This window comes from Leuresthes tenuis, unplaced genomic scaffold, assembly GCF_036924035.1.
Source record: "Leuresthes tenuis unplaced genomic scaffold, fLeuTen1.0.hap1 SCAF_11, whole genome shotgun sequence".
NCBI lineage: Eukaryota > Metazoa > Chordata > Actinopteri > Atheriniformes > Atherinopsidae > Leuresthes > Leuresthes tenuis.
The window spans coordinates 15,829,725-15,856,079 of NW_027325365.1; the positions used below are offsets into that span (position 1 = coordinate 15,829,725).

Consider the following 26,355-nt stretch of genomic DNA (forward strand, 5'->3'; position numbering starts at 1 on the left):
TTAATCAAAACATCCCGATTATTTTTTCCTGGCTGGTTTGTCCCTCTAACTGGCAATGAAAACAAACAAGTGACTAAACAAAGGTTTCTGGGATAATATGAGAGGGCTATAGGTTTTTGATGCAAAGCACGCGCCATCTTTCAGCTGTTATATTTCACAGGTGAGTTTCATTAAAAAATGGGATTAATAATATGCAGAGTTAACACACTCAAGCTGTAGCCTGTGTAAACATGTTAGGATTAAAACACACAACACATGTAAGTATTTTTTTTATGATTTCTTTTTATTTGAAATGTCAGTGTTCAAGAGAAAATAAAACAGCAATATAAATATTAGCATAAAAATAAGAGAGTAACACAGGGGTGTAGCGTGGGAGGGGGCTAAGCATTTGATAAGAAAGATAATACAGCAGGATAGAGTAGTATTAATTCAGCAGCGGACGGACTTACACATATATAATATTTATAATCATTTGTTCATATGGACAGAAAGAGAATGAGAGGCATTCTTTCACAAATGCACAAGATAAAATCACCGCAAAAGAACATTAGGAGGTTACAGAAGGATAGAAATATTTCCATATTTTTTTTGTTTTGTTTCTTTACAGGGTGATAAAAGATAGAGAGAAAATAAACACAAAAATATGCGCAACACATACCACAAGTTAACTAGTCTACGTGTGTCACTTTGTTTACTTATCTAAAGTTATCTTTAATTCAATTATTTACAATGAAGAGTTAGTTGGCTTCCATGGTGCTTTGTTACTACATTGCAACACAAACTGGTGAGGAACATGTCAAATTCTTATTCAATGTTGATTTTTTTTTGTTGTTTTTTTTTTTTCAAACTGTGGTTTTGTTGTTTTTTTTGTTTTTTTTTTAAAAACAAAATGCAACACATTCCAGTAGTAAGCCACGCCTTGCTGAGAGGGACTTTTGCTTTTAGAATGTTGGACGTGGTCCCTGCTATACAAGCACCTGGCTCATACCATCAACAGGACTTGTGTTTATTTACAGCGGGGAGGAGCCTCACAGAACAGAGGAGTGGATGCAGAGAGGTGAGAGGCAGAGAGCATCGGAGAGGTTTCCCATTGATTTCAATGGAGGAGAGAATTCAAAGGGTGTGTGAGTGGCTTCTCCTCACTAACAAGAATGACTGTGCTTGGCTCTGTTGACCTCTTCCTAGGTCAGTGCATTAGGTAAAGTTTAGAGGGTGGGTAGGTCAACAGTGGTTCCTCTGTACATTCAGTGGTAGAGCCAAGGTTGTTTCCCACCCCCTGGCTGATACAATGTTGCCACCTCAGTCCATGTACCTCTCACCGCATCGCCTTCCACTCCCCTCGACCAAGCCTGCAAGCTGCCTTTTTATCATGCAGTTTTAATTGGCAAGGGGCCTGACAGACAGATGGACGGCAACGTAAAGACTTCAAATCTTATACAAACAACTCCTCTACGCTATTGAATCATTATTTCCCAAAGAAAAAAAAAACACGTTATTGTGTCACATCAAGAAGTTTCTTCAGCACCTCAGGAAAGTGAAAGGGAAAGCTCCATCAAGGCCCTAGAGGCTTACAAAGTGTCTAGAAACTCCTAAGCACTTAAGTTAACCACGTCTACATGTTTCCCTACAGACGGAAGTGATTACAACCCCAACATCATCTCATCTTCAGAATACAGACAGTGCATTTCTCTTAGTTTGGCTCTCATCGTGGGGTAGCAGGTTAGGGAAGGGCACGAGCTGGGTGTGAGGAGGGGTGGGCAGCGGGTGCAGGGCGGCGGGACACGTTACTCCCCATCTGAAGGTGTTGTCTCTGCTGTAAAACCACCTCTATGAACAGTATGGCTTGTGACACAGTGCCATGCTGCCCCCACCCCCTGCCAGCTCTTCCTCTGGGTGCATGCTCAGATCATAAAAAATATCAGATTCAATTCTCATCTTTTTTTTTTTTTTTAAACTATGATTACAAAAGTAATTCTCATTTTGTGTCAATTAAATGCTACATGTGCATTCTGTTGACCTGCGATTGGAGGGAGGAGAGTAGTCTTAGGATGTCCTCCTCGTTGCTTTTGCAATGCATAGTTTGCAACTCTAAACTATTATGTGTTTTGAACCTTAATGAGCATGCAGAAGAGTTTGTAACACCTGTCAAATAACTGCCTTACGCTTTATGACCCTGCAAGGCTGATCTTATAGAGGAATCTAATGGATGGTGACTAGCGTACTTTACATTAGCTGACTTCCCTCCTTGGGGAAAGTGCACAATAAATCCAACATGAAAGACATTAACATTTCATCTCTGAATACATCACTGCGTATAGCCTTGTCATCCCAGCAAGGTTCCTTACACTGAATCTCTTTGTCCAAGTTCATTTGATTTTTTTTTTTGTTTTGTTTTGTTTTGTTTTAAAGAAAAATGAAAAAGAAAAAACCTGTAACCCCCCATTCCCTACCAAATTATCTACCAACAAAGATTACGTGAACAATACTTGACCTTTAGCACAGCACAGGTTAGTAACACTAACAGCCTTCAGCACATTCGGATTCTTTGAAGACACTTCAAAAGAACCACAAACAACGTCCATGTGAACAAAGTGACTTGATGTCAATATTTGGCCATCATGAGTGACATCAGAGCAGTGAGATACCTAATGGTGGGGGGTGGGGGGTTGAATTTTTCATCACATCAGGCCGGCTTTATCATCTCTTCGCCTCTCTCCATCCAGATCTACTTCTTCTCCTTCTTAGTAGACTTCTTCTTAGAAGCAGGGGTCTGGGCGGCCTTTGGGGGCTCAGGCTGGGCCGAGGCCTGAGGCGGGGGCAGCGCCTGCTGGGTGGCCTGCTGGGCCGTGGCCTGCTGCTGCTGGGGGTTGGAGGTGAGGGTGGCCGTGCTTCCGGGGATGTAGACGTTCTGGCGGTAGTCGGGCACATGCTGCAGGGTAAACTGGGGGCTGTAGCGGGTGCTCAGACCCATGGTGCCGGGCCCAAGGGTGGCCGTAGCCTCACTCACTTCTGGGGGGAAGAGAGACAGAGTGGGGGGATGAGGGGTGAGGAAGGAGTGGAGAGGAGAGGAGGAAGTGAAACGTGTTAGGCAAGTGGAAAGTTTTAGTGTGACAGTGTTACACCAAAAGGGTGAAATGAAAGTGGGTCAGACAAGGAGATTAAACCGGTTGTTTCGTTTCAAAGCTACAATAAGAGATGAGGTGCCTCATTGGAGGGGGATACAGTGTGAACATCAGAATAAAATCCAGCTCAAAGTTGCAGTGAACTGAACTTTAAACTGAGGATATGTGTGGAAAAACAATAGAACAAAAGAGACAGAAGAGCTGCTACAAAGGATGTGTGCAGGGGTGTCTCCAGAGCGTGCTTGAATGTGTTTCTGGGTCTCTATCGAGCATGCCCTGTGTCTGTGTGAGCATGACGTAGCTGCTCAGCTCATAATTCTCCCACAGCCCCTGCATTGCAGAGCTAGAGACACAAGCTCTCCCTCCCCCATCCTGTAGCTTCTGTCAACCTATTTAAACACACACATACATATGAAATATGTCAAGCAAACTGTTCTGGGTTTCAAAGAGCAAAACAGACACGGACAACAAAATTTCCCCCTAATTGTTGCATCGTGCCCATCAACAGTGATGTTCAGTAGCGAGGGGAGATGACCTTCGGTGGTTATCACAGTCTCTATTTGTTTTTTCATCCCTGTCGGCTCCAACTGTTCATTCTAGTCAACCTAGTGCTGACATGAAGACTGCAGTCATACTCTGGACACAGACGTTTGTCTCGGTCTTGGTTTTCTCCGCAGTGGAAAAATTCCACACAAAATCCTGAGTGGTATCCAATAGGGGAGCGATGTGTGTATGGAGGGAGATACGATGTGTTGGAATAACACTGGAAACAATGACTTAAGTCTGTTTGGCAATTAAGCTTGTCAAGTTTCTCCCTCCATCTTTACTCTTTGGTCTTGCTCAGCCTGCTTTTAGCCAACATTAGGAGTACTTTTCCATGCGATTACAAAGCCTTTTGCAGTTGCAGCCTGATGGTGACTCACTGTGTGTATGCTTATTTGTCTGCCAGACTCTTAGTGCAGCTCCAGAATAAAAGCACATAGTGTGGAACATGGAAATCATGTCGGTTCGTAGTGTTCCTTTAGCTCTGCTTATAATAAAACACTGAGCATGTGAGGTGTGTGTACAGTGGAAACACACATCTCTTATGTTTGCAAATGCAACACATTAACTGTACTGTGGAGAAACTGCAGTCAGTTGGGTCCATAGTACTTATTAGCTAATGTCCACTACATGGAAACATCAATGTGGACAGAAAGGGATTTATCAATGAACAGTCTGGCTAGTTGGCCTTCAACCAAACAGGAAGCTACACAAATCACCCCTTCCCACGCACCTCTGTGCTCATGAGGAGAAATAAATGTGTTAGGAAGAGGGAGAACAAACTGATGGAAAGAAAGATGAATAGGTGTAGGACTCACCGTTAGCTGCAGCCATCAGGGCCTGGAGCTGCTCAGCTTCAGTTGGAGGCTGGGGCCAGGGGCCAGTTCCCATGGCAACCTCAGGTCCTCCAGTTGCCCTGTGAGAAGAATGGGAAAATAACTACTGTAAGTAATTGGAAGATTGTCCTCTATAGTGTGGATGTGAGTGTGTGTGTGTGTTTAGCTCCCTGTCCTGACAGTTGGTGGTTTATGATTTAAAAGCAAAGCAGCTGATGGTGGACTTAGCAAGAAGAACAAGGAGAATGTATAGTTTACAAAGCAGGGCGCGTCTCAAACAAACGCACACTCGCATTAAGGCATGAACAAACACATCTGTACTCAGCTGCAAGTGTATTGGCACATTCATTGTACAACATTCACACACTCACCAGTATGACCATGAGCACTGAGCCGTCTAGTAATTCTGATTAAATATTTAATGATTCCACCTTTAGAGGAAATAGCTGTCTGCACAGTCACACATGCAGCGCTCAGCGAGCACTGAACATTTCCATCTGGGTAAGCTTCACCTTCAAAGCCTTTTGTATTTACAGTCTGCAATTTGCATGTGGAGCTAACAAAAGAGAAAGCAGACATTCTACAGAATGCTCTCCAACTTGCTTCCACACGTGTGGCACACCAACTTAAGCTTTACAACTGACAACTAGGTCACAAAGCTTTAATCCTGCCTCTCTTGCTTATGTAAAAGTGCACATAAAGATCCATCTTTTGATTTTTAGATGGTCAAGGTAGCAAAACTGCAGTATGTTATCTGCTTCCATTTGGTACACTAAATCAGCAGATATAATTGAACCAATTTAGAAGTGTTGCACAAGTATGTAAAGTCATGTAAAGCCACTATATTAACAAGTTGGGTACTTCTTCAGCTGCATAGAGTAGAAATAACAGACAGTCAGCCTTCTAAACTGTGTGTGCAACATGCTGGTTATTCTTCTGTGTTGGTCTATAAATCACCTGAGAGCTCTTAGTGGATGACCATGGATAAAGGGTTAATCACAAATGAGATAAAAAAAAAAGTGTATGTGAAAAGACTAAATCCATGATAGTGTCATCAGTCTGTAAGTCACTCTGTGGTGCAACACTGACCCTAATTGTACAGCCAGCATTATATAGGACTATCTTCTGTGGCTGCAAGAAAAAGAATGAGCCCTGCATCAGATGGTACCGCCCAAACAGAGCCCTGAACATAGAGTCAGTTTGTGGATACCTCAAGAAACAAAAAGATCCTGAGTTGGTTTTAAAAATAAAAAGCTTTGGTGAAGTCTCTCCTGCAAGTACTAAGAATAACAGCTGTTGTCTCAAAACCAATTTGTCAAAATGGGTAAGTGAACGGAAAAAATACAGAAGGCATTACTTCTATTCTAATCTTCTTATCACCTTCAGTGCTTAAAACCTTTGCAAAGTAGACAGTGTGTTAAACACACAGGATGTCAACAGGAAATCTCTTTTCTACTCTAAACCAATTAAAAGACCCACAGACAAATTGGTCTGCTCCAGGGAATTAAAAGAAAGTAAAGGACACATTAAGACAAAGTGAAAAAAGGAATTCCAACACAAAAACTAGGCCCTGTTGACGAGCAGGTTGCCAGATTGTACTGCCAAAACTCTGAAGTAGTTCTCAGTTCAGTGCCAGAGAGAGACTGAGGGAGTGAAACATGTAAGTTTTGTGCCAGGCAGCCAATGAGAAACAGGCTGAGGAAAAGCGCAGTCAGGGCAGCCATTTTGTGTCTCCTCACACAACTTAAGATAAAAGGGAATGCTTCATTTAAGCTAAATTAGCGTCTCTTTGTGCTTATCACATCCTGTGGTTTTATAGAGCGCTTCCTCTGGTCTGGATTATCACTTCCTGTAGGCAAGATTGCACACTGTGGACCAGAGGGATGTCCTTGACCAGACTGTCGTTTTTTTCCCCTGCAACCTCACAACGTGTTCTATCTCTAAGGATGGCTCCTCTGGAGTCTTCATGACATTAACTTCAAACTCAATTTAAGCCCATTCCTCCAGTCACATGGCATACATGCCAACATCTGTCCCATCTGCATACTGATCTCAACAGTCTAATTTCACGAAGGGACTTACAGACATTTATTTTTAGAAATCGATCATAAGACAGATCTTTTCATTGTCCTCCAGTTCATAAATCAAATGAAAAGCCTGCATGTGGTGGTGTTGAGCTACAACCATCACAGACACATATCAAAGGCAACACTTTATGGTGAGCGAGGAAAGAGGAGCTCTCAGACTATAACGACTATATGTATAGCACACATACAAGGCAGAGCAAGTCTACAAAACACTGCACACAAACGCATCACAGTCCTTTCTACGCCACAGCAGGCATTGTGGCCTAAGCACATCGATCAACAACAAACCCCATCAAACTTTTAGGGAGACTAACAGAAGCTATGGGTTAGGTACATCTACACACAGCACAGCACTCAAATGCACTGCACTAGCTAAAGAAATTCAGTCACTCTCTGCCCTTAGCCGTGGAGGGACAAATTCACAAAATAAACTCTGATCCGCTGCAAAGGGCAGAAAGTGACCATACAGTGTCTAGGTCTAAATTAGTACCTTGTCCCACTCTTCGGCGTCCATCGTATGTGTGTACCGTATGGCATGTGGGGACTAAAAACACAACAGGTTATACAGCCTGAAAAAAACCACTGTGTATTTGCCTGAGGGTTGGGGATAAGTTTAAAGAGAAGGACAGTTCTGAGATATCTCAGAGGGAAATGTGTTGAGTCTGGCATACAATTCAAGACTTTTGAAGACATTGTTCTATCTTTTTAAGATGCATTATGTCCTAGTGGTCCTCTAAAACTACATTGTCCTATGTCCTGACAGTAGAGCTTTTAACCACAGCCGCTGATTCAGGGAGAAGCTTTAACACACAGAACATGATGTGCAATCACTATCTGAAAAAGTCCCACTGCACACAATCTATTGTTGCCCAAACAACATGGACAAATAGCAACACGCATTCTCATTAGACCACACAAAAGAAATAGAAAAACACAATTAATCTGCTGCCGCTTAACAGGCGTGTCAACAGTTTAATATCAAGTAACAAGTCATGATGGAGGAATAGAAAGAGAGAGCAAGATGGATAAACACACTATCCCATCCCCCCTCCAGCTCTGGTCACTGTCCTTCATCAGCAGTACTGAGTGATGGTGCACAGGCGCAGAGAGGAAAGGAACAGCATGGAAGGGGGAGGGGAGTGGAAGCTGTGGCAGCCATTTTAAAAAGCAGCCTGGAAACAGGCAGAGATGCTTGTTCAGGAGGATGAATCGGAAATCTGAATGCACCGAGCAGCGTCATTCACATGAAATGTGACCACTATCAATACTATGCTTTAAATCAAAGTCAGAAAAAAGACTCTAATCTCATCAGTACTTTACAATCAGCACCATGCAGGCAGCGGGTTGTTATGGTTGCAGCACTTCCCTCTTGTTTTTCCCCCCCTCGTCCTTTCTCACTCTTTTGTCTTTACAATGAGCGAGAACATGGTGTTGATATCATTGGACATTTTGTCAGTGTGTGCAAGCGTGTCTCTGTTGACTCACCCGCTTGGTCCAGGTCTCTGTCCCTGTGTAAAGCGCCAGTCATTGTTGGGAGGCTTTTGCTGTGAAGAGAACAGAAGATGCAACATGAAGTGGATGTTTCACTGCAGCAATAGCGAGATGTTTTGTAAGATGTATGCTTGTGCTGGTGTGACAATGTCTGTGTATATCCTTTTGTTATGATTTAGAGACCCTTTTCCAGCTTCACAGTAAGGCTTAACAAAGGGGGCCACTAATATCTGTATGTTCAGCCATCTATGTTTTAAAAACTATGGGGCATAAAATGCTACTTGCACACAAACTCGCGCACTGCTTAAATAAACTGGACTAAATATTGAAAACAATAAGGTAGATGGTATGAAAAAGAGAACGAGATGAACAGTTAAGTGATCACTGAGCTGAAAAACAGAAAAGTGCAGCAACGTAGCCAGAGATGAGCGAGATGTCCTAAGGTTTATCTCAGTGGATGACACTGCAGTAAAAAAAAGCAGATCATAATTTAAAATTTTATAGTTAAGACAAAACGAGGACACTGTTTAAGGGGCGGACTGATAAATTACCCTGAGTATAGATGCAGATGTTGGATGTTTGTAAGTCAAAAACAAAACTTAAAGGAAAAATGGCTATGTTAGTCACTTAGAAGTGAAAAAGCCTCTTTCCGCTCTGTACGTTCCTGCTACTCTCTATTAATGTCTTCAAGCTCACTGCACTCCTGTCCATCTCTACCTCACTGGCCCTGTTACCATGTCTTTTCCATCTCTCTAGCTCTTACCCTCTCTCTTGAGCTCTCTTGTTGTGCAGTGATGCGGTGAATAGAACCCTGGCTTGGCTCCAGATTCTGCTGCCTAATCGACACAAGAGCTCTCTGGAGAGAGAGGCCAGCAGCAAGATGTGCTGCATTATTAAAAGAGTTGTCCTACCCGAGGGAATGATGGAAAGAAACAAGTGAGCAGGAGAGAAAACTGATTGACACAATCCACCAAAAATTTCTACATAAAAATAACAGGATCTGTTACCTGAATACAGGTAAATTAATACATTTACAGAAAGACAAGAGAGTTTGTGAAAATGTGAAAGGGGGAACAGAGTATTATTTTTTTCTAAATACAAGTAAAGGACCTGTAAAGAATGAAGAAGAAATTGAACTATACATAGAATCAGTGGCCATTCCGTAAAACAATAACTGGATGGCACTGTAATGCATGTTGTACTGATTGAAAATAGATATTAGAGGATTCATTATCAGTGTTGCTTTCAAAAGGGTCAATTTTCAGTAATGGCCGTGTAGCTCCCAGGAAGAAAAACAGTCAGATAAAGTCAGGACTGCTGTGGTGTCCAAACTGCAATACCAGAATCAACAAGTTGCTATCATTACAACCTGAAACACCCATCAATGAGAATCTCAGCTCAGATATTATCCTGCTATAAAGTAGAGCTCGGTCGATGTTTATAGTCTATAAATGGACTGAGAGATGTGTGGTGGTGGTGGGGTCTGTCTGAGTTGTAGGAAGAGAATAAGATGAGCACAGTGTAGAGGCAAACATCCACAGAAAGAGGCCCAGCATTCCAGCTGAGTGACTCGTTCTCACCACACATTCAGACACATGCTTGTCGGCTCTGAGGTCAGATCTCACTGTGTGAGTGAAGGAAAGTAGAACATAATCTGCTGGGATACTGCACTCCACTGCAAACTTTAGTACTACACCGTATCTAAGGTCACAGTATGCTTCGTTGTGGTCAAGATGGTGCAGGCAGACATTTAATAAACATATGAATGCAATGAACATGTAAGAAGTCGTATTTTGGGTCTTGTTGGAGTTAAGTTCTTATGGCAGTAAAGGTAGCAGTTAACACAGGTTTAAAGGCTTAAAATGTTTAAAGGATTAAAATCTAAATGACTTCAGATCCAGCCATCATCATATTTCAAATTGCACAAGATGTTGTGTTTTCAAAGCATATGTTTTTCCAAGGCTAAGAGGGAAGGTCAGACTAGTCAGGCACACTCTGCCAATGAAGAGGTGGCTGGTGGGATTACAGCTCTGTGGACCTAAATTCTTAACCAACACAAAGGCAGTCACACTAACCTGGAAGCTTTAAAAGTCATCCGTCTGCTTCCTACACATTTTCACTTGATTCAAAGAGCTCTGAGGAAAATTACAGCCTGACTGTGATACACCATGATATATGTCAGTTGAAAGACTGATGTATAGAGCTGGATTTATCAGGGGTATAATCTTGACTGATCAGCACATGGGCACATCTGGGTACCATCCAGGATATTTGTACGCATGTGAGTGGGAACTTTACAAGAACACATCTGGTTTACTGGTTAACCACTTCTCTATCATGATACACTAAAGTTTATCCAGGTGTATAAAAGTATAATGTCATCCCTTTTTCACTCTCGAACATAAGAGTGAAAAATACCGCACATACACAGACTTCCTACAGTTATGCAAGTCTGCCTTGCTCTTTGTTTTGAAACATGTGCAACACTGGTATTGGTGAAAAATAACCAGAGCTGGACAGCATCTGGCGAAAAGATTCTGTTTAGTTGCTGTGATCATTTATAGCCCACACATACACACTACAGCTTTTTAACCTTTACACAGCGAAGCGATTGTCTTGGCAATGATTATGAGATAAATGAGATATTTAATCTCTAAAATGTTGAGTCCATTTCGCTAGAAATCTTCATAAAGGTTACGATTAGCACCTACACGTTATTTTTTGAAAGTGAAGAAAAGAAGAAGAAACAAACAAAATTCATCATTGAAATGTCCCTTGACTACAGTCTCACTGGACCACTCTTAGCCAGTTTATTACATGTGCAGCTTTAACATCCATAATAAAAGATATAGACGACTAGGAGCCATGAGAATATTCAGATCCTGAGACAAATAATTCACTGAAGAAATGGAAGAATCAAACTCACACCACGCTCTAAAAGAGTGCCCCCCCCCCAAACTTTCTGTGTTCAAACATGGTTGAATAGTGTGCGCCAAAGCAGTATCCTGCAGATGAATAGATGATACAAAGAGGGACAGTGGGAAGACACTAATTCCCCTGAGTCCTGCTAAAATTACACACTACTAGAGGGCTCCTCGTGCCTGATGTTTTATATGCATAATCTCATGCACACAAGCCCATAAACACCCGTAGTAGTGGCTGCTGCTCTAAAACCTTTACAGCTTGTGCCTTCTGTCACTGTGTCATACATGCATAAAGCAGTCCTTCCTTTCCAGTTAGCTATCCCTCTAACTCTTTTCCACTGCTGTCCTCATTGCACACGTGTCACTACAACAGCGAGACAGATGGCACCCTGCTGCCCTCAGGGACAACACCACTCAGAGCAGTCTTTGTAGCACAAAGTTGCATAAAAAAAGAAAATGTATGTATGTTATATAGAGTGAAAGGTAAATATCATAAAGGGAGTACCCCAGAAACCATAACAACCCATAAACATAGACTTTTTTTTATCAAACTGACAAGATAAATCCTGATAACTGGAAAAAAAGATGACAAAGCCTCTTTTTCCCCATTGAATATCACAAAAGTGAATCACATTCATGAAAGCAATGTCAGCCATTTTCTATCCCTGCCAGCACTTTCTATGCATTGAACCACTGAACGGGCTGTCTGTGTGTCTTATACATGCAGTCAGTATCTGGCTATCTTTCACTGAAATCTTAGACCTAAAAACAGAAAAAGTCAGCTCTATAGATGACAATTACAAATGGCTGCACAAATCTGATACAGCAAGAACAGCCTCACATGTGTGAGTCCTGGAACCAATCAGCAAAGTTCAGAGGACAACAGGAAGTCAGGGGTCAGGCCAACGACCCCATGAATTCCTGTTTTGCAGCTACTGCTTTATTCTTTGGCTCTCGCCCTCCACCACTCTTACCATTTTCCTCTCCTTCACCCTCCTTCCCATCTCTCCTTCTGTCATCCTGTTCCTCTCTATCTCCCAGCCATTTCATTGAGTCAACTCTGCAGGACCCATTTTCATCTGGATGTCTCCTCCTCACCATCTGTTAAGTACTAATGTTTCCTCTTTTCCTTTTCCTTTGACATTTCAACTACTTTCAACCATCTTCTGTCCTCTTCACAAATCTGTATTTGCACCTTTCTTGTCCATAAAGAAAGCTCTCTCTTGTTACTGATAGTGACCGCATTTCCTAGCCTGGGGTAAGAATAAATATTAAGCTCTTTTCTACTGCCTAAACCTGTCTAGTAGATCAACAAAGAATATAAAGGGATCTTTCAGGTAAGCAAGTGGAGTTTCAGATAAAATACTTTTCACTGTCCGGAGTCAAAACAAAAACAGTGTCACTTAACTATATTTTCTTTGTGGGTATAGAATAACATTATCAAAACATCATTTTTATAGATCTAAAGATTTCCAAAATCCATTAACATTCATTTAGACTGAAACACCATGTTGGTCTTATCCCAACAGCGCAACACTTCCTGTCCCTGTTAACCCTCACCTCACTGGCTGGGCTCATAAGGTGCTTCCTGCTGAGTGTCATGTTGAGTGTGTTGTTGTGACTCAGCATGGGTGTCTTCATAAATACAAAGTCACTTCGGCTAGATATAGTGGAGTAGCACGGCCTATAGGTGCGTGTATGTGGCTCCTGGGGACCCCCCACAACCTCCATGTATCGTATGGGTCCATCAGTGTTGAGCTGCAGGTGCAGGTCTTTACTTGGTCTCTGATGGTAGCGACTGGACCTGTGGCGACCGTAGCAGCAGCATTCAGAGCCTCCCAGCACTGGGTCACGGTGCCTTAAACAGCGCACCATGAGAACAACAAATGTGATGAAGGACACAGCCGACACACAGGCTAGAGAGATGATGAGATACAAAGTGATATCTGACATCCCTGTGCGGTGATAAAAGTGGTTGTGGCGAGGGTTTACAGGAGCATCTTCAGCTGTGCCCTTCTCATCCACCATTACTGTAATGTTCACAGAGCAGGACTTTGGTGGGTCACCATTATCCTGGATGATGACCATTATGTCATAGGTTGAGTCAACTTCCTCCTCGGCCCACTTCCGAGCTGTGCGGAGCTCCCCAGAGTGGGCCCCAATACGAAACATGCCAGCATTTGGTCCAGGAGCAATTGAATAAAACAACCATGCATTGTGCCCACTGTCTGCATCCACCCCAACCAGTTTATTTATGAGGTACCCTGGGCCAGCAGATGGTGGCACAGTGAGCTGCAATATTTTGTCTTTAGGGTAGGATGGGTGAACAATAACTGGTGCATTGTCGTTGACATCTACCACAAACACATGCACAGTGGCATTTGTTGTCCTTGAGGGAACCCCAGCATCCCGGGCCTGAACCTCGATACGAAAAGCATTGAGCTGCTCATGATCCAGGGAGCGCATGCTGTAGATGTGGCCACTCTCTGGGTTAATGTACACATACGATGATATAGATGAGCCCTGAACCATGCTGGGAAGGATGGAATAGGAGATGTGAGCATTTTCACCAAGGTCTGGATCAGTGGCAGAAACTGCAGCAATGGGGGAGGTGGGGGCATTGTTCTCTGGGATGTCCACAGAATATGAAGGCTGAGAGAATGTGGGGGCATTGTCATTTACATCTGAGAGGTTCACCACGAAGGTGGTTTGGGATGAAAGGGGAGGGGAGCCAGCATCAGTGGCCTTGATGACCACTGTATACTCTGGGATAGTCTCACGGTCCAGTTTACCAGCTGTGATGAGACTGTAATGCATGTCAAAAGCTGAATTCAGTTTGAATGGCAGGCCTGGTGGGATACTCAATGTGACCTGTCCATTCACACCAGAGTCCAGGTCCCGTGCACTTATGAGAGCTACCACAGCCTCTGGTGCTGAGTCTTCTCTAATGGTGCTGGTCAATGACGTCAGCGTCACCTCTGGTGCATTGTCATTCACATCAATGATGTCCACTATGACATTACAGGAACCCTCCATCGCGGGAGAGCCACCATCTCTGGCCTGTACTGTGATGTGATATGCAGCGGCCTTCTCGTAATCCACATCGCCCTTAACGCGGATCTCCCCGCTTTTAGAATCAACGCTGAAAAGCTGGTTAACACGTTCCGGTGTGTATTTACTAAACAGGAATGATATTTCACCGTTGTTACCCGAATCAGCATCCGTGGCGTTTAATTTCGTTACTAAAGTGCCTCGTGCAACATTTTCTAAAAGCATAACTTTCTTTACTGTCTCATCAAAGACCGGTGCATTGTCATTTACGTCCAGAATTTTAATGAGCAAAAGAGTTGAGCCAGATTTCTCTGGCTGACCCCCATCCACAGCAGTGAGCAACAGGCGAAACGAGGCCTGTGTCTCCCTGTCCAAAGGTTTATCCACCACTAGCTCTGGAAACTTGCTGCCGTCACTTTTAGTTTGCACATTCAAAATGAAAAAGTCATTGGCAGCCACATGGTAAGTGCGTAAGGAGTTGGTACCCACGTCTGGATCGTGTGCGCTCTCCAAACGGAACCGTGTCCCTGGCGCGGCTGCCTCTGATACCTCCAAAGAAATGTTGCTGGTCGAGAACTGCGGTGCGTTGTCATTCACATCCAGAACGTCCACAACGATGCGATAAATCTCTAATGGATCATCCAGAAGTAGTTGGAGGGGCAGCGAACATGTCGAACTCCGTTCACACAACTGTTCTCTGTCAATTTTTTGTTTAATAACCAAATCGCCGCTCGCTTGCTTTACCTCGAAATACTCCACCGATGACTCCGAGACCACCCGTAACCTCCTTTGGATAATCCGCTGAGCAGTGAGACTCAAATCTTTAGCGATGTTCCCAACGACAGAGCCCGGACTTAGTTCCTCCGATACGGAATAGCTGAACTGAGCGGACGCAGAGGAGACGCAGGCCAGATAGAAATAAATCCTCCACAGCCTCCCTCCTCCAGAGCGCTTCCTCTGTCTGGAGTCCATTGTGCCGCGCTCCGAGGATCGGGAAAATTTCTGACTTCTTATTTCACCGTAACGTATCCATAGTAGTGTTAGAACGAGGCTATACGACTCGATGTAAACATTTCCACTCTAAAAGCAAAGCGATAGGAAGCTTTGATATGATCATGACGGCCGAGTTTAAAGAAAAAAAACAAGGACGAAAATCAAAGTATTTTCTGACTCCACTAAACTCCTCGCTCTGTGTCCTCCACCTCACTCCCTTCATGGGCGGGGAGAGAGCGCAGAGGCCTTCCCTCTCATTGGAAGACAGGGTTGGACCAGTGCTGCCACACTTCACAGAGACACGCACACACAAACTTTTCAGTGTTGCTGTTCCACTGAGAGGAGTTTCAACCAACCAGTAACACGTCTTAAAAGTTTGAGAGGACAGTGACAGATGAAAAACTCAACAAAGGGTGTTTAGCAAGACAAGGCAAAATTCCGTTTTGCACAACAGACAAGAACATGGAAGAGGTCTGTTAACTGTATAAAGCTGCAAAAAAGAACCACCCAGTGCTCCCAATAAGCTCTCCCCATGAACGCTGCTCCTGGTGCGGTGCAAAAGCCACTTAAAGCAGTGCTCTTTGTTTCCGCATGGGGGCATTGTTTCCAAACTGCCTTTACCCCAAGATTGGGTTTACATCAATATGTTATGTTATATGTTATATGTTATATGTTATATGTTATATGTTATATGTTATGTTATGTTATGTTATGTTATGTCAGGATCATAATAACACAAAGCATCTTACCAGATACCAAAATAACACCATCTGAAGATGCTGGCAATGGAATCAGCATGAAAAGTCCAAGTTGAAATAGCTGAGATGAAAATATCAACTGATATGAAAATATTCAAAATAATAGACAAGGAATATGGAGGGATAACACTGAAATGCAAAGTAAAACGGCAGATGGCTGGATATAAAAAAAGTAAGACAACTGATTATTTTAATTGTACAACTAAGAAATGCATCATATTATATTATAATCTATATGATGATGATGATTATTATTATTATTATATTTTCTAATGTAGTGGATAAAAAAGCGTTTATTTTTCCAGAAGTCCAAAATACATTTTTATCATGATAGCCATTTTATAAACAATAAGACTGAAAAAGAAAACGTGTTCTGTTACACAGGTAATGCAACACTGATCAGCTATCAAGGAAAAAGAACATTACCTATAGTTAAGCAAGAAAAAGTCTCTTTAAAAGTAAGTTAAATTAATCCTATAAATTACTTTAATTTAAAGAGTAAGATTCCCCACGGCGTTTCTAGTTTCTGCTCACCTGCTGGCTCTCAAAGGTCCAGGTGCTGTCTGGTAAAGACGCATCCAGGACACTGATCACCTCCTTAAAGTCTGTGGTGCTGCTGGGTTTAATCAAAGTGAAGTCACTGTACTCTGACATCGGAGACATGCAGGACCTGAAGGACTGACTCTGAGACATCATGTCTCCTCCCAGGACCTCCACGTACTTTATTGGTCCATCAGTGTTGAGTTGAATCTGCAGGTTTCTGTTGGGGTTCTTGTAATCATCACAGTCGCTCCGTCTCATGCAGCAGCTACCGCTGCTGCTGCTGTTCCTGATGCATTTCACCGCTAAGATGAGAAAAGTCACCAGAGACAGCACGGACACCGAGGCCAAAGAGAGAATCAAATAAAGGGTGATTCTCCCAGTTTTCTTGCTGGGCTCGGACACTTTGTGTCGGAGGTCTAAGATGGGCTCATGGAGACCGTCCTCCAGCAGGACGGACACCGTGACGGTGGAGGACTGGACCGGTTCCCCGTCGTCCTTGATCTCTATCAGCAGCCTCTGAGAGGATTCGTCCTGCTCGGACACAGCGCGTTTAGTCCTCACCTCCCCTGTGTACAGACTGACAGTGAACAAAGAGGCATCTGTGGCCTCCGCCAGTCTGTAGGAGATCCAGGCGTTATGGCCCGAGTCAGCGTCCACGGCCGTCACCTTAGTAACCAGGTGACCCGCTTTAGCAGATCGGGGCATCCTCTGATGAGAGAGTGAGCCCATGGCAGCGGAGGAGGGGTAAATAACAGCGGGGGCATTGTCGTTCTGGTCCAGGATAAAAACACGGACGGTGGTGTTGCTGCTGAGAGACGGAGAGCCCTGGTCCCTTGCCTGAATCTGAATCTGAAACACCTTCAGTTTCTCATAGTCGAAGGAGTGCATGCTGTAGATGCTTCCGTTATCTGAGTTAATGTAAACATACGATGAGACAGAAACGTCCTGCACTTTAGAGTCCAGTATGGAGTAAGAGATCTTTGCGTTTTCACCAGAATCCAGGTCAGATGCTGACACTGAGTACAGTATAGACCCTGGTACCCCGTTCTCTTTTAGATAAACATTATAAGAGGGTTGACTAAACATCGGAGGGTTGTCATTTACATCAGTAATGCTGACAGGAATAGTTTTCTTACTCGAAAGAGGCGGAGAGCCAGAGTCAGTCGCTGTTATCTCGATGTTATATTGAGAGGAGCTCTCTCTGTCTAAAGCACCGCTGGTTACCAGTGCATAGTTATTAGAAAAGGAAGGTTTCAGAGTAAAAGGGGAGCCCTTGGTGAGCTGTAACGTTACTTTGCCATTATCACTGGAGTCGAGGTCTCGCGCACTGATCAATGCAACTACAGTTCCACTTGGTGCGTCCTCGCGGACAGGTTTAGGCTGTGAAGTGAAAACTATTTCAGGAACGTTGTCATTAAAATCAATAATCTCAATCTGCACACGACAGTGACCATCCATTTGAGGACTGCCTTTATCTTTAGCAGTTACATCAATGTCATATGACTTGATGGTTTCATAGTCTAACTCCCCCTTCAGGGAGATTTCACCTGTTAAAGAGTTAATATCGAAGACTGTCAACACAGAAGATGGAGTCCGCGAGCCAAATGAGAATTCAATTTCGCCATTTAAACCTTCATCCGCATCTGCAGCTTTGGGTTTGATAACAATAGCTCCCTTTTTGCTTGTTTCACCCAGGGATACTTTGTAGAGGTTTTTCTCAAACACTGGGAAGTTATCATTAATGTCAAGAACGTTTACGCTTATTTGCGTTGTTCCGGATCTTACAGGATTCCCGCCATCTAAAGCTGTGAGTAATATTTGGTGAACAGACTTTTTCTCTCGATCCAGAGACTTTTCTAAGACAAGTTCTGGAACAATCTTCCCACCCTCAATTTCTTTTATTTTAAGGGAGCAACACTCATTTTTACTGATTGTGTAAGATTTGAGTGAGTTACTTCCGACGTCGGGATCCGCTGCGCTCTCCAAAGGAAAACGCGTGCCAACTGCTGCTGATTCGGCTATATTCAAAGATATTTCACTGGAAAGGAAACTTGGAGAATTATCATTAATATCTCGTATTTCAACTTCAATTCGGTGTAACTGTAGCGGGTCCTCAATAACGACTTGGAGAGGTAACACACAGCTGGCGCTTTGTCCGCATAAAGCCTCTCTGTCTATTCTGTCATTCACTACCAGCTCGCCCTTCCCCGCATCCACACTGAAATACTGCTCACCAGCCTCAGAAGCGAGGTGTAATTTACGGTCAAAAATGTCTGACAGTCCCAAACCCAGATCTTTGGCAAGATTTCCTACCACAGAGCCCCGTTTCAACTCCTCCTGGATGCTGTAACGAGTCTGCCCCTCTATTGTATTCCACAGGAGAAAGAAATGATGCCACCAAAGAGCCAGCCATCTCCAGTCTCTGTATCCTTTTCTCTTTGTCATCCCCGATTTCATTTTATTTCCATTCCACGTGAACAAAGATCACAAATCCAAAATCCATATCATAAGAGCGCAACATATCCAGTTAGAAGGATAACGAGTCATGATCAAAGATTAGATTAAGATAAAACATTGTACTCCAAGTAAATGAACCATTTACCTACTATTCTCACACTCCGAGCATTGTGAATGCTGAAGCTGCGTGGGGGAGGGACTAGATCTCTTTGTACAGTTCTGCATGGGATTGGTGCTCAGCATCCCTCTCTGACATCCAATGAGAAGGAAACTGGGCAATAGCACCACAGACATATTAACCTTTTATTTTTATTTTTACGATATGATAAAACAAAATACTACAGACTCCATGTTATTCTCCACTGACTTGCGTGAATATTAAATAAACAACTAGGCTGTATTTAATCATTTTCTTTACATTATAAGATAGATTCGTGTTGATATAGAATACATTTGAGTGGTTATACTATTTACCCAGACCAAACTATTTTAATGCATTTCTATCTATATTATTTGTGAGTAAGCTTTGTCATTTATTAAGGTCAGTAAATTTAGAGAATTAAAATAAAGAGATGAAATAAGGTAAAAATCGTTCAGAGAGTCATCCATTCATTCATTTATAAATAAATACCAACAAAACGATCAATCTAAACGATCAGCGTGCCCTCAGCCCCTCATGATTCACCGTCGCTGTCCAAAACTGCAGTGCTGAAGCACTCAGCTCGAAAACAAACTCACAATACGTACTAATATAACAGAAAACCTTGGGGGACTAAATATATCAGAGTTAAACAAATATGAAATAAGTTTCCGTTTGCATATAAATCAAAATTTGTTTTTCAAATGTGTCAATACACATTTCTGATTGTATAGTATATGTTGAATTTTCTTGCTATGTTGATTTCCTCAAAGAAAAGCAGAAGTGTCGATTCTTTATTCAGCAATGAAAAAACGATCCTGTGTTTTTATGAAAGCTGGTTTTAATGTGGATCTCTGCTTACCTGCTGGCTCTCAAAGGTCCAGGTGCTGTCGGGTAATGACGCATCCAGGACACTGATCACCTCCTTAAAGTCTGTGGTGCTGCTGGGTTTAATCAAAGTGAAGTCACTGTACTCTGACATCGGAGACATGCAGGACCTGAAGGACTGACTCTGAGACATCATGTCTCCTCCCAGGACCTCCACGTACTTTATAGGTCCATCAGTGTTGAGCTGAATTTGCAGGTTTCTGTTTGGGTTCTTGTAATCATCACAGTCGCTCCGTCTCATGCAGCAGCTACCGCTACTGCTGCTGTTCCTGATGCATTTCACCGCTAAGATGAGAAAAGTCACCAGAGACAGCACGGACACCGAGGCCAGAGAGAGAATCAAATAAAGAGTGATTCTCCCAGTTTTCTTGCTGGGCTCGGACACTTTTTGTCGGAGGTCTAAGATGGGCTCATGGAGACCGTCCTCCAGCAGGATGGACACCGTGACGGTGGAGGACTGGACCGGTTCCCCGTCGTCCTTGATCTCTATCAGCAGCCTCTGAGAGGAATCGTCCTGCTCGGACACAGCGCGTTTAGTCCTCACCTCCCCTGTGTACAGATTGACAGTGAACAAAGAGGCGTCTGTGGCCTCCGCCAGTCTGTAGGAGATCCAGGCGTTATGGCCCGAGTCAGCGTCCACGGCCGTCACCTTAGTAACCAGGTGACCTGCTTTAGCAGATCGGGGCATCCTCTGATGAGAGAGTGAGCCCATGGCAGCGGAGGAGGGGTAAATAACAGCGGGGGCATTGTCGTTCTGGTCCAGGATAAAAACATGGACGGTGGCGTTGCTGTTGAGAGACGGAGAGCCCTGGTCCTTTGCCTGAACCTGAATCTGAAACACCTTCAGTTTCTCATAGTCAAAGGAGTGCATGCTGTAGATGCTTCCGTTATCTGAGTTAATGTAAACATACGATGAGACAGAAACGTCCTGCACTTTAGAGTCCAGTATGGAGTAAGAGATCTTAGCGTTTTCACCAGAATCCAGGTCAGATGCTGACACTGAGTAAAGTATAGAGCCTGGTATTCCATTCTCTTTTAAATACACGGTATATGTGGTCTGAGTAAATACAGGTGGATTGTCGTTTACATCAGTAATTGTGACATTAATCGTCTTTTTAGTTGACAGAGGGGGAGAACCTACATCAGTAGCTGTTATTTCAACGTTATACTCTGAGGAGCTCTCTCTGTCTAAAGCACCGCTTGTAACCAGTGCGTAATTATCAAAAAAAGAGGGTTTCAGTTTAAAAGGAGAACCTTTGGGAAGCTGTAAGGTGACTTTACCGTTATCACCAGAGTCAAGGTCTCGAGCTGTAAGCAAAGCCACAACTGTGCCGCTCGGTGCGTCTTCAGGTATTGGACTCGGTTTTGAAGTTAGAACAATTTCCGGAGCATTATCATTTATATCTATCACCTCCACTTGAACACGACAATGACCCTCCATTTCAGGAACACCTTTATCTTTTGCGGTAATTTCTATTTCATGAGTCGCATCTTTTTCATAATCTAATTGTCCTCTGAGGAAAATTTCTCCTGTTGCCGAGTTGATCTGAAATATAGACAGCAAATAGTCCGGTGTATGGTCAGCAAATGAATATTCAATTTCTCCATTCATGCCCTCATCGGGGTCAGTTGCTTCTATTTTTGCAAGCATGAAGCCACTTGGACTATTTTCAGGCAAAGTTATTTTATATAACGCTTTTTTGAAAGTAGGAACATTGTCATTGTTGTCTAAGACGGTCACTATAATCTTTGATGTTCCAGTTTTGACAGGGTTGCCTCCATCAGACGCTGTCAATAGTAACTGATGAAGCTTTTGTTTTTCTCTGTCAAGTGCTTTTTCTAATACAAGCTCTGGGACTTTTTTCCCATTAGCCAAGTCTTTAATTTTCAAACTAAAACATTCATCTTGGCTAAGGCTGTAAGATTTTACTGAATTACTACCTGCATCAAGGTCCTGCGCGGTCTCCAAAGGGTAGCGCGCACCCACCGCTGTCAATTCCGCAATTTTCAAGTTTTTTTCTTTGCTAAGAAAACTGGGGGAATTGTCATTGACGTCTCTTATCTCCACCTCTATTCGATAAAGATGCAGAGGGTTTTCTATGAATACTTGGAGAGGTAACACACAGCTGGCGCTTTGTCCGCATAAAGTCTCTCTGTCTATTCTGTCATTCACCACCAGCTCGCCCTTCCCCGCATCCACACTGAAATACTGCTTACCAGCCTCAGAGGCGACACGTAGCTTACGGTCAAAAATCTCGGATAAAGACAAACCCAGATCTTTGGCAAGACTTCCTACTACAGATCCCTGTTTTAATTCCTCTGGGATGCTGTAACGAGTCTGTCCTTCTATTGTACTCCATAAGAGAAAGAAATGATGCCACCAAAGAGCCAGCCATCTCCAGTCTCGGTATCCGATTCTCTTTGTCATCCCAAATCCTTTAATACACGTTATATCCCATCGATTAATTGTTCACACATCCGGCCCAACACAAATTCCAATTCCAGAACGAATATTCCATTACAATGAATAAAATAATGCATGATAACAACAAGGATCTAAATTGTGGACATTTCCGAATGATGGCTTGTCCTTTCCAGCTCTGTAGTCTCTCTCACCAACTGCAGCGAGGTTGAGTGGGGGATGGAGTAGATCTCTTTGTACAGTTGCAAATGCTATTGGTTCACAGCGTATATATCCTGACCAATCAGGGCTCTAACATCCCTGTTGAAGTATATGCACCCTTCTCTGTGTTAGAACAAATATGACAAAAGGGAAGTCAGGCTTGTGCGATCAAAAAATGTAATATGCGTACAAGTGCAAGACATGAGAGCAAGTTGACATATATTTGCAAGCAAAAAACAACTGAAAATCTTATTTGTATTGGGTACTGATAAGCTTATTATTGAGTTGATATAGTGAAAAGTATTGCTCACATCTAAGTAAAAAAAAGGATTGCAAAATATGTTTTAAAACACAACTCAGTTTCCTATGATACAGTATGTTAGAGTCAAACATAGTCTAATTAATAAAATGTTATATCTGCAAACTCTCAAATAAGTAAATTCAAATGTTTTTTCCCCTTCACATTGATATTAAAATACCATGATTAACTCAAATAAAAATAGATTCAAATGAAATAAATTAGTATCACCTAAAGTTGCATAAAACAATGAAACACGCACATTCATAACTTCACTGTAGACACAGAGCGCTTGTGTTTAAACATCAACTGCTTTGCGGGATTAAATATCAATTATAAGTACTGACATAAATTAGACAGTATTGGTTATCACCTGGACAAATATACTTGAAAAATAAAATAATTTTATGTTTTTTTCTTCTTCAAATTAGATATTTGAAGCTGCCCATACGAGAGAAATTTGGGAAAAAGATCAGATCCTCCTTATTGCTCACTGGAATGTTGACATGCAACACTTATACAAAAATTATTCTTTAATGCCAATATAGACCAAACCAAATTATATAGATTCTTATTTTTCTTGCTCACCTGCTGGCTCTCAAAGGTCCAGGTACTGTCTGGTAAAGACGCATCTAGGACACTGATCACCTCCTTAAAGTCTGTGGTGCTGCTGGGTTTAATCAAAGTGAAGTCACTGTACTCTGACATCGGAGACATGCAGGACCTGAAGGACTGACTCTGAGACATCATGTCTCCTCCCAGGACCTCCACGTACTTTATTGGTCCATCAGTGTTGAGTTGAATCTGCAGGTTTCTGTTGGGGTTCTTGTAATCATCACAGTCGCTCCGTCTCATGCAGCAGCTCCCGCTGCTGCTGCTGTTCCTGATGCATTTCACCGCTAAGATGAGAAAAGTCACCAGAGACAGCACGGACACTGAGGCCAGAGAGAGAATCAAATAAAGGGTGATTCTCCCAGTTTTCTTGCTGGGCTCGGACACTTTGTGTCGGAGGTCTAAGATGGGCTCATGGAGACCGTCCTCCAACAGGATGGACACCGTGACGGTGGAGGACTGGACCGGTTCCCCGTCGTCCTTGATCTCTATCAGCAGCCTCTGAGAGGAATCGTCCTGCTCGGACACAGCGCGTTTAGTCCTCACCTCCCCTGTGTACAGACTGACAGTGAACAAAGAGGTGTCTGTGGCCTCCGCCAGTCTGTAGGAGATCCAGGCGTTATGGCCCGAGTCAGCGTCCACGGCCGTCACCTTAGTAACCAGGTGACCCGCTTTAGCAGATCGGGGCATCCTCTGATGAGAGAGTGAGCCCATGGCAGCGGAGGAGGGGTAAATAACAGCGGGGGCATTGTCGTTCTGGTCCAGGATAAAAACGTTGACGGTGGCGTTGCTGCTGAGAGACGGAGAGCCCTGGTCCTTTGCCTGAACCTGAATCTGAAACACCTTCAGTTTCTCATAGTCAAAGGAGTGCATGCTGTAGATGCTTCCGTTATCTGAGTTAATGTAAACATACGATGAGACAGAAACGTCCTGCACTTTAGAGTCCAGTATGGAGTAAGAGATCTTAGCGTTTTCACCAGAATCCAGGTCAGATGCTGACACTGAGTACAGTATAGAGCCTGGTATTCCATTCTCTTTTAAATACACGGTATATGTGGTCTGAGTAAATACAGGTGGATTGTCGTTTACATCAGTAATTGTGACATTAATCGTCTTTTTAGTTGACAGAGGGGGAGAACCTACATCGGTAGCTGTTATTTCAACATTATACTCTGGGGATTTCTCTCTGTCTAAAACACCGCTGGTAATCAGCGCGTAATTATCAGAAAAAGATGGTTTCAGTTTAAAAGGAGAACCTTTGGGAAGCTGTAAGGTGACTTTACCGTTATCGCCAGAGTCAAGGTCTCGAGCACTGATTAAAGCAACTACAGTACCAGTTGGTGCATTTTCAGGTACTGAGTTTGGTTGAGATGTCAGAAATATATTAGGAGAATTATCGTTGACATCTAACACTTCCACGTGGACAGTACAATGTCCCTCCATTCTCGGAGTTCCTTTGTCTGTAGCAGAAATGTCTATTTCAAAATTAGAATTAGTTTCGTAGTCTAATTTGCCTATTAGATGCATTTCTCCGGTTGTTGAATCTATTTTAAACACAGAGAGGACAGTGTCTGCTGTGTGCGATCCAAATGAATATTCAATTTCACCATTTAGACCTTCATCAGCATCTTTGGCTGTCAGTTTAAGGATAGATGTGCCTTTTACACTATTCTCGTTTATGGAGACTGTGTAAACATTTTTCTCAAACAAAGGGATGTTGTCATTATTATCTAACACATTAATGGTTATCTGGGAGGTCCCCGACTTTACTGGGTTTCCTCCATCTATCGCTGTTAGTGTAAGTTTATGAGTATTTTTTTTCTCTCTGTCGAGGAATTTAGATAAGACCAACTCTGGAACTCTCCTTCCACCTGAAACATCTTTTACCTTCAAACTGAAAAAGTCGTCTTTACTCAGAGTATACGATCTCACTGAATTGATCCCAACATCAAGATCTTGCGCTGTCTCCAAAGGAAAACGCGTCCCTGCCGCTGTCGACTCTGCTATTTGTAATATTTTTTCTGCCGAAGGAAATCTGGGATAATTATCATTAATATCTTGTATTTCCACTTCTACTCGGTGCAACTGTAACGGTTTATCAATCACCACTTGCAGAGTCAACACACAGCTGGCGCTTTGTCCGCATAAAGCCTCTCTGTCTATTCTGTCGTTCACCACCAGATCGCCCTTCCCCGCATCAACACTGAAATACTGCTCACCAGCCTCAGAGGCAACCCGCAGCTTACGGTCAAAAATCTCGGATAAAGACAAACCCAGATCTTTGGCAAGATTTCCAACCACAGAGTCTTGTTTTAGTTCCTCTGGGATGCTGTAACGAGTCTGTCCTTCTATTGTACTCCATAAGAGAAAGAAATAATGCCACCAAAGAGCCAGCCATCTCCAGTCTCGGTATCCTATTGTCTTTGTCATACCGGATCCGGTGTATTTATTTCCCAGAGAGGTAATCAAAAAAGATAAATTTGCCATCCATGGTCATAAAGCATTAATCCAAAGCAAATATCCAAAATCCGCTCATCTGAAAAAAATGCACTTTTTGGGGGGTTTGTTTTAAATCTGTTAGGAGCATCGTTTCTTTTCGCCATACTCTGTACAGTGGAAGGATGAGCTACTCTGCGGTTTCATGGGGGAGGGACTAGATCTCTTTGTACAGCTCTACGTTTAATTGGTGCACAATTTCCATCTCTACCATCCAGTGAGAGGAAGCGAGGAGAGCTCTTAAAGACACAGCTGCGATTGAAAGAGTCTAGTTCAGTCCACGGAGACTGAAAGAAATTATACCAGCATTTATGCATCAAAAATATTTTCTATGACAATAAAATACGCTGTCATTTTTAAAAAAAAATACAAGAGGCGTCTATGTTTTAGTTTATTTAAACCTTCTCGATATTTTTGTTGTTTGAATAAAAAAAAAGAATGTAGTTATTGAAAGGAGTTTGGCCTTGTTACCAGAAAAATGGTTGAAGCTGTCG

At 42.9% G+C, this 26,355-nt stretch overlaps 1 protein-coding gene across 50 annotated transcripts in view; it reads right to left on the reverse strand.

Annotated features, from left to right (window-relative positions):
- Nucleotides 1-262: 262 nt before the first annotated feature.
- Nucleotides 263-26,355, reverse strand: part of LOC140318082 (protocadherin gamma-C5-like) — a 259,247-nt gene continuing 233,154 nt past the window's right edge. For 21 of the 50 annotated variants that reach the window (XM_072395730.1, XM_072395724.1, XM_072395721.1 and 18 more), the window contains exons 2-5: nt 8,074-8,132; nt 7,079-7,132; nt 4,484-4,581; nt 263-3,009 (exon numbers count right to left, since the gene is read on the reverse strand). In XM_072395730.1, coding sequence (XP_072251831.1) covers nt 2,726-3,009; nt 4,484-4,581; nt 7,079-7,132; nt 8,074-8,132 — 495 coding nt within the window. In that variant the 3' untranslated portion in view covers nt 263-2,725. Of the gene's footprint in view, nt 3,010-4,483; nt 4,582-7,078; nt 7,133-8,073; nt 8,133-8,842; nt 8,987-12,563; nt 15,691-16,339; nt 19,122-19,806; nt 22,675-23,341; nt 26,208-26,355 lie in introns of those variants that run through there. The other 29 variants (XM_072395745.1, XM_072395743.1, XM_072395740.1 and 26 more) reach the window with 14 other exon arrangements.